Source organism: Impatiens glandulifera, chromosome 2, assembly GCF_907164915.1.
Source record: "Impatiens glandulifera chromosome 2, dImpGla2.1, whole genome shotgun sequence".
Classification (NCBI taxonomy): Eukaryota; Viridiplantae; Streptophyta; class Magnoliopsida; order Ericales; family Balsaminaceae; genus Impatiens; species Impatiens glandulifera.
In genome coordinates, this window is record NC_061863.1 from 52,553,404 (window position 1) to 52,570,133 (window position 16,730).

The window sequence follows — 16,730 nt, forward strand, 5'->3', positions numbered from 1 at the left end:
ACAAACTAATTAAAAGGGTAGGGTCAGGACACAAGACACAAGATGACATGAAAGATAGATACAAGACAAATCAAGGGTTATTTATTATTTGGACATTGTGCTTAACACGTGGTGGGACTTTGAAGGTTGGACGAATTATGTGGTAATGGTTATATTATATGATCTTATCCAAGATTCTAGAACAGTATTATTATTTTAAAATAAATAAATAAATAAAAAAGAAGTGCTATTATTGTGTGAAAAATGAAAAATCAAACCATTATAAAATAATTCATTTCATTTTGTGGGTATTGTATTAATTAATTAATACATGTTGTAGATATTATAAAATAAATTATAGAGTCTTGTCCATTGTATTATATATTATAGATTTGATGAATATCTTATATATTTTATTTTTTCTCTTACAATTACATATATAATTGGATGCATTAGTATATATAATATAACCAATAGTACAAATTTGGAGATATATATATTGAAGTGTAAGTGTGTAAGATGGATTTTGACCATTAAATAGTTAATAACAATTATACAAAAGTCGTTAAAAAGAAAACAGTCACTAATCTATATATATAATAATACTTAATTTTTAAAGTGTTCAGATGGTCGAGATCGAGAACTATGGTTAATTTGAATATATGTAAAAGTAATGAATATTTAGGTTGGATTATGAGTTTACTGTCCACAGGGGCGGAGCCAGGATGAAAAATTATCTAGGACTGACTCCAACTTACATCTCAGAATTAACTTTCTATGTTTCGCTTTTTTTCAATAAAATTTCCACGATTATTAGAAGATGGAAACACGTCATGCCCTCTCAATACACACGCTTGCAAAGTAAGACACCGAGTGCTTTTAATAATTGTTGTAAGCCGTAATCTGTTATTTTGTTTTTCATCTGAAGACTGTGCATTTAGTATTTTGTCAATATGACAAGGATATTCATTAGATTATCAAGATATTCAACTGCCATATTATGTGGTGAAATGTTATATCTTATATGCATAACAAAAGAGCATCTATCATTATCATTAACTTAATTTCAATATTTGAATCCATCTATTGTAAATGTAGGTTTTGGGGTTGCTTATGTTAAAACAAGAAACATGGAAAACAAAAAGCAGCATATTTCAAAGGAGAGTATTCTAACCAAGTAAATTTCTTAAACCAATGACTTTGGAACCGTCGATTTTGATTTCCAAATTTGGTCGGCGGGTACTCATCCTTAATAGGTTGATATGACCTCATCTTGATATAAGTTCGTCTAATTTCATCCATTTGATTAAAAGGATATTTCCATATCGGAATACGTAATGTTGGATCAAGTTTAAGAGAACTTACATCAACATCAATTCTAGGAGATTTGTTAAGTTATTGAGTAGGGATATCAAATTCTTTATTTTAACTTGTTTATTAATATTAATTTATATTTTCTTATAAAATTTTAAAATAGTTTAAAATTAAGAAATATAAAACACTATTATTATTATTTTAATTTTTATATTTTACCTTTATAAATAATTTATATTATTAATTATATTGAAATAAATAAAAAATAATATATAATTATTATATAAATATAATTTTAAAATAAATAATATTATTATATGATTTACAAAATTTTATATATTATTATAAAATATAATAAGTTAAAGGTGATTAATCAACTGACCTCAAACTCACATTTCAATAACATGGCTAACTGGGCTAAGGCTCACATGTCAAACACATATATAACCGTTTTTTTTTTAGGATTTTAATTTAGGTGGGGCTGGCCCACCCTAGCTCATGGGTGCTCCGCCCCTGACTGTTCATAATAACTTTTAGTGACATTTTGAATACATCAACTTATTAATTCATCGTCAAGGCATTGCCACCTGTTAGTAAATATAAATACAAGATCACACAAGTTATTAAGGATAATTATTTTTTATAGAATTCAAATATTTCTCAAAAATTATATTAATATTATCTCAAAAAGTTGATACTTATATTTCTTGATAAGTTTACAAATTATATATGTATAAATGGTATAAAAGTATAGATGTAACAAAGTATAAATAGTATACTTAGTGATGATGTTTAAAATATGAATGATAAAAAATGATATAAGTTGTATTTAGTTTATAATTGTGTGTTTAGTATATATTATGTACTATAAGTTATATGAATATGAATTTAAAATTATTATTATTTATATTTATTTAATATAATTATTTTTTTATTATTTAATAAATTATTGTATTGTTGTTATTTTATAATTAATGTAATTTTAATTATAATATAAAAATGTAATTATAATATAAACGGTAAATTATATTTATTTAATTTAAATATTATTAATAATTATAATAAAATAATCTTAAAATAAAATTAATATATAAAATAAAAAATATTATTTATAATATATGTAAATATAAAAAATAATAATTAATAAAATAAATAATATTAAAAATGATTATATATAATAATATTAAAATATATATATATATATATATTTAATATATTATATATTAATAAGTTATATATAATATAATAAGAAATTAAAAATTAAGTAATATAAAAATAGTATTATATTTAGGAACTAGTTATTATTTTATACCAAATAAAAATAAAAGGTATAAATTATATAGGATATAAATTTATATAATCATACAAATATAAGAATTATCATATTAAAAAACTATTAATTGTGATAGTTTATAGTTTATGCTTCCTATTATTTTATTTTGTACAATACATTAACTAGAATATATCACCCTAAATAGGCCCCTATGGTATTTTTTTACTTAAAATATTTAAATTTCTAATTTTTTAAGGAATAATTTTTGTCCCTCAAACTATTTTAATGAATTAATAAGGTTAAAATGGGTATTTAACAGTTGAACATTCCATCACTCTTTGGCAGACAGCATTCTAATTTTGGTATGCTAATTCATCATCTTCATAGCGCCCTTCCACTTGCCTTATTCTGCAACAATTTTCTCTTTCTCGATGTTGACCAATTAATGATCATTCTGAAAAACCTTCCTTGTAGATCGAAAACAATGGTGTAGTTGATGATTCTCATCGATCATTCATGGATAGCCGTAATTATGTTCCCGTGGCGTGTCGGACTCGATTGCAAGTAAACCGTTCTTACCAGGCTTATTCGAAGAGGTGTAGGATTGAAGCTAGGAACCGAAGGAGGGCCAAAAAGTTATCCCGCACTCCCGCCGCCGAGGATCATCGTGAAATAAATTTGGTAGAGATTTCCGATTCTGAGGAGGATGCAGGAGGAGGAGGAGATTATAGGCAGCACTACATGAGGCATTGCGATTTCAGGAACAGGTGGAAGAATGGTCTACCAGTTAGATCTAAACTGGGAAATACTTCAAGAGAGATGAACGATGCAGCTGCTGTGAATCACCAAAGTTGGGTTTCATCACCGTGCTCTCAGGTGAACATTCAGTGCATCTCTTCTGATTCTGAACTTGAAAGCAATGATGGAGGAGAGTCTGAATCTGCGAGAAAGTCATCTCCTTGGATAGATGTTGTTTCAGATCACAAGGAAAAATCGTCTTATGATGAGAAAGAGATCAGTAGTGTTCTTCCTATAACACTTTCTGATGATGATGATGAGCAGGACAGTGGTCAAGATATAATTGAGCCCAAAGAGGATCATCATCCTTCTGCAAACGAAAGTGGAGGAGGAGGAGGAGATGACTGGAAGTGGAGGCCAATGAAGAAAAGATACAAGGTTGTTCATGCAACAATATCATATATAGTATAATAGTACTGTATTTTCTTCATTTGTCTCTGTATTTTGAAGATTAAGATGCTCATTTTGGTAATTCTCAGTTTGATGATCTCCTTGCCAAAGATTTGGTTCCAATATCTCCTTGCGATGATAATGATGATGATGAACAACAACCAGATAAGCAAGAAGATGATGATGATGAACTACAACTAGATAAACAAGAGTGTCCTGGTTTACCCATGAATTCCAGTCTGGAAGATATGGATGATGAAAAGGATAAGCTATTGGAGGAGATGAATTTGTCCCCTGAAACCACAGAAATCTTGTTGACTCACTCACATGAAGGTGGGTGCTTTCTTGACATTTATTATTTGCCCTAAATGCAATATATATATGTGATCAAAATGATAACATATATATGCATGGGCTTCAATTGCAGGTTTGGGAAGAATTATCAAGAAAGAGATGAGTGAGGCTAAATCTCTTTGATGCAGATCACCCAAAACGTTGGATTCTTGGTTTTCAGTGAGTACATAATTGATCACCGAAACTTGTGTAGATAGATTTTACCATATTATTGTGTGTTTACTTGCAATGTTTTATAGAGATTACAATTAGACTGATTAAGTTTGAATTGGTAAGAATTAGGAGGGGTTGAGTTTAATTATAATACTTTAATTAATAGGCCATACTAACTCTAAAAAACATGTTCGTATTGACAAAAGCTAATCAAACTTGGTTTTTAGTGAGAATCCAATTCTTTTAACATTTTGATCTCTTTTATTTGAAGTTGTGACTGAATTGAATAGTAAATGTTATATTGTAGAATAGAACATAGTATATGGGAGAGCATGGATAAGAATTAGTTTCGATCTTATCCGTGGAGTCATGGTCTGTATCCACAAGACCGCTTTCACAGGTAGAAAGAAGAAAAAATAACAAATGAATAATGTAATTTTTCATTTTTGTGTATATATATATATATATATGTCATTTCATGAGTAGAATACAGATTTAAGTAGGGTCAAATTTATAAAATCAACGAGGATGTTCGGCCGGTCAATTAACCGGTTAAACGGTTCGATTAAATTCGGTTTCACCTCTTATTTTACGAATCAGCTAACTAACCAGTACTAGTTGGTTAACCGATTTAACCGTGAATCGATAATTTAATTTTTAAAATTAAATATTAAATTTATTAAATGATGTTTTTCAAAATTCTTGTTTGAACATACTGTTATATTATAATATAGTAACACTGTAATATATTTTTAAATAGAAATGATATATATATATATATACAGCATAGTTTGTATATATTATTTTTTATTTTTAAAATACTCCATTTTTTAAACTAATAGTTATCTAAATTAGATTTATTTTTTAAAATAATTCTATATAAATTATATTTGAAAATTTGAAAATAATTATTATATATAAAATTTATTAAATATTATTTATAATATATCTAATATTTAAAAAATATATAAAAATTATAAAATATAAATATAATTAAATTATTACCGGTTAAACCGCTAGAAAAGTAATTCAACAAAAAAAAAAAAAAATTTAACCGATAAAATAAAATCAATAAATTATATCGTTCGATTATCGGTGTTCCGATTTATTTTCACGGCTCTACTCTAATGGATGACAATTTGGGTTAGAAACACTAGATAACACATTTCCATGTTTTAAAATTTTTGTTTTAAATATATATATATTTAATTATTTTATTAACAAGTAGAAGTAATAAATTATTTTGAAATTACTATTATTTGTTTGAATAAAATTAACTTTTTTAATATATATATATATATATATTATTTTTAATTGTTAAAATTAATAATAACTTCAAATCAAATATTTTAAGTCACGATTTCTTTTAAAAATAATTAATAAATTTAATAATTTAAATATATATTTATAATATATTATAAAAATATATAATATGTTTTTTAATATTATTAATTTATTATAATTAATATTTTAAATAATAATATATTATAAATATAATTATATAGATAGATATATATATATTAAAATGGTTAATTTTATTAAAAATTTCAAACTAAAATTTTAATTATAATATATTATTAAAATAATTATTGATTATTTTAATATTAAAATAATTATTGTTTTATATAATGATTTATAATATATATTTATTAGAATAACACTATTGTCTCAAAATATTTAATATTAAATACTATTATTTACTTATGACTTCTGTTATTATTTTTTCATTAAATTTAAGACTTTTTATCAAGTTTGTATGAACAAAATATTTTAAGTACATAGGTAAATTTGACAAATTAAACCAAGTTAATGAATATGATATTATTCTCATGTACTATTGTGTGTTTACTTGTGATGAAAGACAATAAAAATATGGTTGAATTACTTTACATTTAGACTAATTAAGTTTGAATTGGTAAGAATTAAGAGGAAGGGTTGAGATTAATTATAATACTTTAATTGGCCATACTAACTTTAAAAACATATTGGTACTTGGTTGTCCTTGAGAATTGAATTCTTTTAACTTTTTGATCTCTTTAAACTTGAAGTATGACTGAATTGAGTAGTAATGTTATATTATAAAATTGAACATATTAGGTGGGAGGGCAGGGGTAAGGGTAAAAAAGAAAACTTTCCATTTCAGTGATTTCTTTCATTTACTTTAATGCTTTTAGTAAAATAAAAGCATTATTCAATTCTCACACATTTTCAAAGTTGTAAAAGTGTTGCACTAATCCATGCATTCTATTCTACTTTTTACAATAAGGAAAACATCACCAACAAAAAAAAAATTATATTAAACCTTTTTGATAATATTTTATAGCTATATATATATATATATTTGATTCAGCAGTGTTGAAGACCCTAGGGCAGTTTATCATTATCTTTCCAGCACTAGATTAAATTAAATTTAATGAATCTCTCTCCGATATTGCTTGTGGTGTTGGATCATCTAGCTCTGTCTGTCAGATCTTCTATGCTTAAACCTCAGCTAAAAACGGATATATGTGATACTTGGGCAAAACACTTTTAATTTTCTCTGAATAATTAAAATGTTATTTTTATTTATATCATTTTAAGTATTATAAAATTACATTTTTAAAATTATTATAAAATTATATTTTAAAAATAATAAAATTTAAAATATTTTTATAATTTAAAATATATTAAAATATTAAAAACATTAGCAAAAATATATTAATTTATTTAAAAAATATATTTATTAATTAAATATATAACTAATATTCCTATATTTTAAGAAAATTTGAGAATTTGAAACCTTTAAAAATGGGAAAAAATAGGGAGCATGTATATTATATTATATAATAATTAATAAAGTTAGAGTTGGGCATATCCGGCATAGAGGGCGCTGCTCTTCTATTGTTTTTACACACGACGCAAAAAATTAACAAAAGCAATGACCGACCCTTTTACACGCTGTCCAATTCGGATACATGTCATACACTGCCTGTGCTCTTAATGTTTTGTCAATAGCCGTCACTTTATTATTTTACTCTTTTAATTTATATTAAAATTTTAATTCAACTTTAATATAGTAGGAAGTTATTTATGATCTTCTAACTCAGAAATGGAATACGTTCACATTTTGTCTCGACAAACAAGAGACTATTACAAAATATAAAAATGGATAAGCTCAACGAAAATTTCATAGAAAGTAAATCCACCAATGGATATGAGAAAGAAAATTTTAAAAATGTCTTGAAATATACATGGGTAGGAAGGAGAAAATAAAAAATGTTTCGAAACGCTCATTTCAGGTTCCGAAACACACACATAGATAGGAGAGAAAATTAAAAATGTCTCGAAATGTGCATTTCAGGACCCAAAATATGAGTTACGGGACCTGAAAGGTGCGTTTCTCGGGACGTGGGGCAAGGCCACGTCGAATTTGTGTATTTGTATATGAAGAATATTGTAAGAATTGAGAAAAAAATATTTTAGTAATAAATTTGTTTATGAGGGGTAAAAGCGGTAAAGGACGTTGAAGGATATGCTAAGCAGCTGTGCATGCTAAATATCGGTATTGATCATTCATGTTCTTGGCGCCCTTACACTTACCTTATTCTGCAACATTTAATATTCTCTTTCTCTTTCTCTCTCTCTCTCTTTTGAAAACAAGATCTAACTAAAGACTGTAGTTTTTGTTTGATTCTCATCCATCCATCCATCCATCCATCGATCGATCGATGATGGATCCCAATACTAATCCGGTCTCGAGACGGACTAGATCGAAGGTGAAGGTGAACCAATCTGACCATGATTATTTGCAGAGGATGGCAGCTTCAATTAAACCCGTAGTTAAATCGGAGCCGGAAAATGTTGAGTTCTTGTTGGTTGATCGTAAGGGCAATATTGTAAGGAAAATTTACATGGATGAAATGCAGATGAAAACTCATTTGGTAGAGAGTTTGGGTTTGAATTTGAAAGATGCATCATCAGGAGGAGGAGGAGGAGGGGGGATGAACGATTCAGCTTCTGTCCAGGGTTCAAACAGTGCTCATCCTATAAATATTATTTCTGATGATGATGATGATGATGATGATGGTGATGATGATGAACAGGTCAATGGTACTGGAGATATTGTGAAGTCCAAGAATCCTTCTGCAAACAAAATTAAAGGATCAGGATATGCCTCCTCCAAGGGCATGCCACTAAAGAAAAGACACAAGGTATATATATATATATATAGTTTTGTGCATGATGCATTAAGTTATATAGTAGATGAGATTTGGTTTACATTGATAATCTTTCCTACTCTATATATATATAGGTTCTGAATAATTGCTTCTTATATTCCAATTTCATCCATTATTAATCAATATTAATAATGGAGAACATGTTTACATTGTTGATGAACAAATTTGGAATCCTTTGCCAACTTAATTTACTCATATGTGAAGGTGGAGATGATATATGTAACACCCACAAATTGAAATACTTGAAAATCAGTTCTAAAGCCATGAAATTTGTTATAATTTGTGGGTTTTAAATTGCAGGCTGAAAATCCTTTGGGAAGAAAAATTATCAAGAAAGAGATGAAAATGGAGGCTAGCCACAAATGAAGTAGTTCATGGAAAAGGACTACATTTTGACTATGTTAGAATTATCGGTTGACTAAATGAAATTGTCATTGTCATATGTTTGGTTATAACCTATTATTATTAAGAAGTTTATTAATCTTTCTTGTTGTTGGACTAAAACTTGATTTTTTTTTTTTTTCTTCTCTTGTTGTTCTGAATGGGAATTGAACAATTATGTGATTTTATTATCGGACCATGAGGTATGACCTAAAATCTAGCAACTGATTCTAATTGGTCAACTAAACAAATATGATGAGCCCAAACATGAATAGTGATATATTTTATGAAATGGGCTTTACAGAAGATATTTGATCTTTCATTCCATGGGCTAACCCAAGTATCAAACATTTAAAAAAATGGTAAATAAATTCAACTTTTATTTGTTTATCTTCTTCTTTTTTTTCTTTTATTTTGTATTTGGATTTTGGAATCATATTCATAAGAAAAGTAAAGAGAAAAACTGTGGAGAGAAGTAGTCGTGAGGGCTAAGCTTTTCTTGTTGGTGGTCCATGCAGTCTTGTTGATGTTGTTCTGGATGGCCCAAATGTAAAGGAATCGAAATTACAAATGGTTCTTATTCCTTCTTTTATAAAATGATACAAAAAATTATATTTTGGTCAGTCTAGGGTAACATCAAGATTGCATGATCACGAAGTAGTAGAAGCATAACGACTAAAAGAGCATCGAAAACATGTTATGAGGAGCTAGCATTTTGTATACAAAATCTTATGAGACTTCCAAACTAAACCCCGACTCAAATTTGGATACATTGTTTCAATCCAAAATATTATAGTAAACCATCTTATAATTCAAATCCGCGTTATAAATATTTATGAACAAATTTTATAATATTCTAGATTTTTATTGTATTATACACTTATTGATCAAAAATCATTATACCAAACCAGATACGATTGTCATAAATAAACTATTTAATAGTTGAGCTCGTTTCATCTTAAGTTTTTCGAGTTTTTATCCAAAATACAATCATTACTTCATACATATTATCACCCTTTTTATCTATAGAATATCAAAACTATCATTTATTTAATTATTTTCTTATTCATTCAAGATACATAGAGTTTGTCCATATAACCTAGAGAGAGAAAATAATGATTGTCCGATAATTTTGAAGAGATTATGATATTTTTTTTTGATAAAAAGACTTAAAAGTATTCATATATATAAATAAAATAAATAATAATAATTTAAAATAAAGAGTATTTTAGTATTTTTGGTTAATGAATTCATTGATTTGATCTATGCGAGAGAGATTTAATAATTGATTTTGTTGGGTTATTTAGAAAACTCAAATCCGAAGTCATAGAGAAAAAAAAAGTTAGAGGATATTTTTGTCCTTCAACTATAAAAAAACTATTTTTTTTAAAATTTTAATCAAACTAGGTTTTTTTTTTAAGAAAACCCCAATAAACCAAAGATCAAACAAGCCCTTGGGAAAGGAACAAAATAGGAAAAACAGTGGTGGAGAAATAAAAGGAGTGGGGCAGCACAAAAGCTAAGGAAACAAGAGAACTGCGGAAAGTTTTGCCTTGCTTAGCTCAGGCAAAACCCTATCTTTCCTATTTCAAAATATGACCATTTTGTTCTTGTAATTTACCCATTCCTACTTTCCTATTTCTATTTCATTTTTTATCTTAATAATTTCAATATCGGATTCTCCTCGAATTAACTTATAGCCAAAAACCAGGCAACCCTTAAATCCAAATTCCAAGAGTTTGAATTTGAGTTCATCAAAGTGGTATAACTTAAACAAATAAAAAAATAGATTTGTTTTTTTTTTAAGAAGTAGTAGTAGTAGTACAACAACATTAAATGTCTATGGGGCATAAGAATTATCATGTTTTACTTTGGCTGGTGCTTCATGTGTTGTCACTTTCCTTTTGTGACAATCATGTGCTGGTGACATGGTTGTTCAATCCCAACCGTTGATTCATTCATCATTATGCATCTATATATAGCTAATTGAAATTTCATTTTTGTAATTAGATCATTGAAATAATTAATTGGAATAGTATTATTATTCACATTTAACCAAGTGGGGGCAGAGTTTTTTATTTTTATATAATTATATAGAGGGGGGATGAATTAAAGCTGCAAGAAAGGGACATATCTCCAAACATTACATGTCCCAACTGATGAATTGAGTTTTTGATATTCACTTCCATTAGTTTCATGTCATATTGGCTTATTTCTTCTTTTTTTTAATTGTTTTATGAGGGGTCCAACTAATTAACCTTAAAGTTGAACACCAAATTAATATCAAAAATCATGTTTATAGTCTTCAATTGCAATCCATATGATATGATAAAGTATATAGTTAATAATAATAATAATGAGCATGATAATATACTTATATGAGATAATTTTAATTAATTTATTACATTTTGATAATGGTAAAAAAAATAGAATAAAAACATAATAGAATAGTTGAATGATAGGTGTGGTCCATCTGTAAATTTTGTGGAAAGTGATAAAGGAGGGTTCCAAAATAATAATTATAAGAAAATACTAAAGATTATATATATATATATAGTACAACTCCCCGTGAGAAAGACATGATTGTCAATAATTCATTGTATTTTTTCTGAGGTTAGGGTTACATTATCTGATTCAGCTAACTATTTTATCCTATTTGTGTTTAATACTGCTAAAATTTTATTTATATTATTCATTACTCTTATTTGATAAGAAAAAAAACTCATTTTAAACCTATTTATTTGTATAACTAATTCATATAGATGTCATTTTTTAAATTATTGGTTGGATTGTAATAAGCTATAAATTTACTATTATTAATAATTTATTAAAATTATAATTTATAATACTGAGTGAAATAATATTTAAAATTTGAATTGATTTAAATTTAAATAATTTTTAAATAAAATATTAATAATTTTTTTATGAATGGGTAAGACTTTGTTTTTTGTTAAAAATATAAAAATATATTATAAATAAAAAATAAATTGAATTAGAATATTAATTAATAGGGTTTATTTAATGGGGAGAGGAGAAATAAGAATAGGGAAGACATGTATGCAAGAGTTGGAGATGGTATGTATTTAAGTGAAAGAGAAACAAATTTAAATGTTAAATTTTAATTTATGAAAAGTTATAAAATGAATTAATTTAAATATAATACATATGATTTAAATAAACTTTTAGTAGTTGATATGCATAACTAAGTTAGTTATATGAATACATGTGTTTAAATGATTTTGTTTTCATTAAAAATATTTTTAATAAAAAAATAAATTAATTTAGAACCATTAATATGAGGGAGGAGAAATAAGAATACAGAGAAAATATGTATTAAGAGAAGCTTAAGTATTTTTAGTCAAGAGAAAAGAATAACACTATTAAATTTTACTAGATGAGAAGCTAAAAATGAATTAATTTTAAATAATATATACCATCTAGATGGTATGAACTTTTAGTGTGTAAATGAGTATTTGATGTGTATAATTACTCAATTTAGTTCTTTCTTTTTTTATTTATTCATCTAAATTTATTAATAAGTTGTTATAATAGTTTAATAAAAATATGTGACATATATATATAAGTAATTATTTGATAAAGTTAAAGACCTTTATCTTTTTTTTGATGTTAAGTTACATTTAGTCTTTCTTTGACAAACTTTTATTTTATAAGTTATAATTTTTAATTATTATAATATATTTTTATATTTAAATTTTATAAAAATATTTTAATTAATTAATTGAGTGATGAATTAGTTTAATGATTTTATTTTATTTTATTGAAATTCAAATTTATTTATGATGAAACTCATTAGTTAAAAAGTGGTTTCTTAATTATAATTTATATTTAGGTACTCATAGATGAGAACCCTCTAATTATTATTTTTGGTTTTTCAACAACACTTTAGTATAATTTTTTTTTTTAAATGTATTATAATTTATATTTCTAGTTAGTTCTATTTATAATTTCACTTTCACACATGCCCAACTAATTAAATTGATAAAAACAAAAGGCAATAATTATACTAATTAACAAATGTACATGTCTTCTTCTATCTAAGTGGGGACTCCAAACTCCAATTATTGTATCAAAATTCTTTTTGTAAAGAATAAGAAAACCATTATTGAAAATTATATATGAAAATTAACATTTTAAGTATTGAACCTAGGTAATTATTATTATTAACCCATTATCTAAAATTTAATAATTTTGATGGTGTAAAAAATGGTATAATTATTGAATAAAAAAAAGGTAAAAAAGGTGAAGATGATGAGTCATCAAAGAAATCCCAGCCATCCCTTTACTGAGTAGAGGGGGGTTTGGACCATCTGATCTGTAGGGTCCACAAATTGTATGATCATCAATCACTTTAATCGAAAACCCAGCTTCCATGCAGGGAGCAGCTTGACTAGGCTTACCTATACATACAAGAAAGAAAGAAATAAAGAAAGAACTTGATTCCTTCAATCAAATATTCGAAAATTACTGCGGTCATTTTTTTTTATTTTTTATTTACCCATCAAACAAAATATGACCTACAAAAAGATGGTATTGCTCCTGTCACCCATCTGTGGTTATTTTATTTTGTTGTAAATATTTGTATTAATTATTGAATAGAACCACAAATGTATAGATGAATAATTAATTAATAATGTATAGGAAAACATATTTTAGTTCAAATTATGCAAATGATAACTGATCATAAGTGATTTAGAATAAGATTGTAAGTTATTCAAATAATCAAGTGGAAATAAGAACTTAATTAGATGATTATTTAGTTCATTCTTGTAAGTTTTTATTTTATTTTATTTAAATTGAATATTAATTAAATTATTTGTATCCAGGACTGCCTACATTTAGATATATCAAATGAATTATTTAACCTAGCTAGCTAGGTCAGGTCAATTTGATATAAGAGTTATTATTACATTGGATAAAATCTTAAATTTGACTAGTAAAACTTTATAATTTTATATTTTTAAAAGAAATTAACTATCTGAATGATAATAAATCAGTTAAATTTTTATTATTTTAAGATTTTTTTTAATTTATAAATTATTTAGACTTTGTGTATCTTGAAACTTTACCCATGGTTAATTTATTGGTGTCATATATCTTAATTATTTACCTCGAGGCAGTCTTTTGTCACATAATTTGTTTTTACCAAATTTGTTTCATTAAGGAATTATTAATACTGATGACTGTTGTATTAGGAAGGGTTATATCAGATTATGTATTTATTTTCAGCCGCAATCTTTTTCTTCTTCATTCTATTTGGAACATGCTTTTTTTTTTTTACATTAATATTGGAAATGAAAATGTTAAAATTTCTTGAATTGGGTATCTCTTTTTATTTTTGGAGAGAATAAATTTAGTGACCAAAGACATGTGAAGTAGAATATTATAAGCAATTTGGCATGCATTTTTATCTGAAACAAGCATAAGAGATTCCTCTATATGGTTGAATTACAACACCCTTTCCAATATTATAAAGGAAAAAGTCATAATAATTATTATTATATAAAATAGAACCGACATTATATATATATATATATAAAGTAGAGACAGAAAATAAATTAAGTTGAACACTACAGTAGTTAATAATTAACCTAATAATGAAATTTAAAGACATGAACACACTTGACTAGTATAAGTGCTTGCTACTGCTAGCTAGCTATAGCTATAGCTAGCCTAATTAATTAATTAAAAGATTACATAAATGATTTAAACCTAATTATTTGAAATCATCATCATCATCGTTAGAAGAACCATCATCTTATATAGTTCTTAAAATTATTTCTCTCGATCCTCCAATCCATATATATTCCTCAGCCGTTTGAGTAAAATAGAGAGCTGGTTGAGGACGAACTTTGACGGCCAAAGTAGTCCAAAGAGATTCTCGGCGGTGATATTGCCACCGTCACCGACGAACAAGACTGAGCTCCCGAATCACCTGGAGACCCTAATTTATTTATTATTATTATTATCATTATTATTATTATATTAATTATTATTTACTTACTATGATCGGAAGGGGAGCCGCGAAGTTGGGATTTGTCGGCCTGCTGGTGGGACTTCCGCCGCCTACGGTTGTGATCCGCCAGTCTCTTCCGGCAGCTCCGTTTTCCATTGTCGAATTCAGATAGAGTATGGAATCTGTATTAAAAACACAAGAAAGTACAATTAGGAGAATATTAATTAATTAATTAATAAAATATATATACTTTCTCATTAACCAAAAAAACTGCCACCGCGAACTAATTAATAATTATATATATATATTTGTCCACCACCTGCTACACTGTTGGCAGAATCGTTGAGTCAACCCGCCGGCGATAACAGTGGAGGCCTTAGAATGAAACTCACAGACCTTATGACGGCGATGATAATGCTTAGCGTGGCTTAGATCGGCATTACATGCTTCCGCCTGACACCTAGGCACGTTAGTCCCAATCGGTTCCCCAGCCCTTGACCTCCGGTAAAGCCTATTCACAAAATCATCATCAGACGCCGAGAAATAAGTCCGACCGCCCAAATTAAGCCCGATTGTAGCAGTAAAATCCGACAGCACTCCCTGTCCTCCACCACCGCCTCCGCCGCCGCCACAAGGCTCGTTCTTGGGAACCACCATGAACCCGCCGGGAGTTGGGTCGAGGGAAGTGTGTGCGTAAGAACCGGACGCGCCACCGAAGGCGCGTGGGTCGTATAGAGAGGGGTGTTGGAAATGTTGATTATTATTTAGGGTAAATCCGACATGATGATGATGATGAGGGGGAGGGGGATGAGGATGAGAAGGGTAAATTAGGGTTTCGTGTGTGGGTGGAGGGGCGGCGAAGGGATCGAAGAATTGACGTGGGTTATGATGATGGTGGTGGTGGTGGTTGGAGTCGTCGTCGTCGGCGGGGGAGTAATTAATAAGGGGTGATGGGTTTCCGGCGGCCCATTCGTAGTCCAACATTGGCGGAAATCTGTCAACCATGAAAATAATTGATCTGAGAGAGGAGGAGGAGAGGTTGAAGAAGAGAGGGGAAGGGAGAGGGTATATGTATGGAGAGAGAGTGTCAAGAAAAGGGAAGAAAATCTGTCAGCTTTCTGTAGGAGATCAAGGAGCAGGAGGAGGAAGAAGAAGAAGTGGAGGAAGAGTAGAGGACATTATTATTATTATTATTTTATATATATAATATAATTAGTGCTTGCTTGCGAATGGACGAGTTTGTTTGTTTGTTTGTTACCTATGAAAGAAAGAAGTTTGGAACTCAGAGGAGAAATAGACGATTCAGAAAAACAGTTTTAGTTTCAATTCAGACTCTTCTTCTTCATTAACTCTTCTCTCTCTCTCTCTCTACAGACACACACACACACACACAAAACACATAGTACTAATAGTGTCATATGTATGTATAATAATAATAATGTTCTTCTCTCTCTGTCTCTCTCTAGGTGAGATTAGGATGGAAGGAAACTGAATGGGGGCATTTCTTCAGAGAGCAGCTGAGAAGTGAGAAAGTGTTCATTTACTAATTCTGTGTACTACTTAAATTACCATTCAGACCACATCCATCTTTTTTTTATTTTATTTTGGGATCATAATTTACAGTCTATCTAGTCTCATCTTCTTTTATTCATTATTATTTTTCATTTTTAGAACATCTTATTTAGTAAACAAAACTTTGAAAGTTATATACCTAAGATTGAGTTATTTTTCAATATTCTTGTTTGAATTGAGTTATTGAAAATAAACTGATTAAAAATTTAATAAAAGAGAGAATTTTTAATTCACATTACACATATTTATCATTTCTCAATTTACATATTTCCCATCCTAATTTTACATATTTTATTGTTTGTGTTGAGCTTGTTTGAGAAACTGT

At 27.7% G+C, this 16,730-nt stretch overlaps 2 protein-coding genes across 3 annotated transcripts; one reads left to right on the top strand and one right to left on the bottom strand.

Annotated features, from left to right (window-relative positions):
* Positions 1 to 2,925: 2,925 nt before the first annotated feature.
* On the top strand, positions 2,926 to 4,441 carry LOC124927940 (germ cell nuclear acidic protein-like). Its single transcript, XM_047468453.1, has 2 exons — positions 2,926 to 3,742; positions 3,844 to 4,441. Exons 1-2 carry the CDS (start codon positions 3,083 to 3,085, stop codon positions 4,120 to 4,122), a joined length of 939 nt encoding a protein of 312 aa, XP_047324409.1. The 5' UTR covers positions 2,926 to 3,082; the 3' UTR covers positions 4,123 to 4,441.
* Positions 4,442 to 14,411: 9,970 nt separating this feature from the next.
* LOC124927433 (squamosa promoter-binding-like protein 8) lies at positions 14,412 to 16,228 on the bottom strand. Of its 2 annotated transcripts, none has more exons than XM_047467837.1 (3): positions 15,153 to 16,228; positions 14,882 to 15,015; positions 14,412 to 14,812 (listed from the first exon to the last, which is right to left on the bottom strand). In XM_047467837.1, the coding sequence occupies exons 1-3, from the start codon at positions 15,836 to 15,838 to the stop codon at positions 14,688 to 14,690; spliced, it is 945 nt and encodes a 314-aa protein (XP_047323793.1). In that variant the 5' UTR covers positions 15,839 to 16,228; the 3' UTR covers positions 14,412 to 14,687. The 2 variants fall into 2 exon arrangements, with proteins under 2 accessions (XP_047323793.1, XP_047323792.1); XM_047467836.1 differs by having other exon boundaries at positions 14,412 to 14,821.
* Positions 16,229 to 16,730: the final 502 nt, after the last annotated feature.

What these genes read in the sequence shown, in the direction of transcription:
- LOC124927433 (XM_047467836.1), bottom strand. Translation starts at nt 15,838, where the DNA reads ATGGTTGACAGATTTCCGCCAATGTTGGACTACGAATGGGCCGCCGGA. An exon ending in TTCTGCCAACAGTGTAGCAG is followed by an intron (nt 15,016 to 15,152) that starts GTGGTGGACAAA and finishes TTTTTAATACAG; the next exon opens with ATTCCATACTCTATCTGAAT. An exon ending in CGGCTCCCCTTCCGATCATA is followed by an intron (nt 14,822 to 14,881) that starts GTAAGTAAATAA and finishes TAAATAAATTAG; the next exon opens with GGTCTCCAGGTGATTCGGGA.
- LOC124927940 (XM_047468453.1), top strand. Translation starts at nt 3,083, where the DNA reads ATGGATAGCCGTAATTATGTTCCCGTGGCGTGTCGGACTCGATTGCAA. An exon ending in CAATGAAGAAAAGATACAAG is followed by an intron (nt 3,743 to 3,843) that starts GTTGTTCATGCA and finishes GGTAATTCTCAG; the next exon opens with TTTGATGATCTCCTTGCCAA.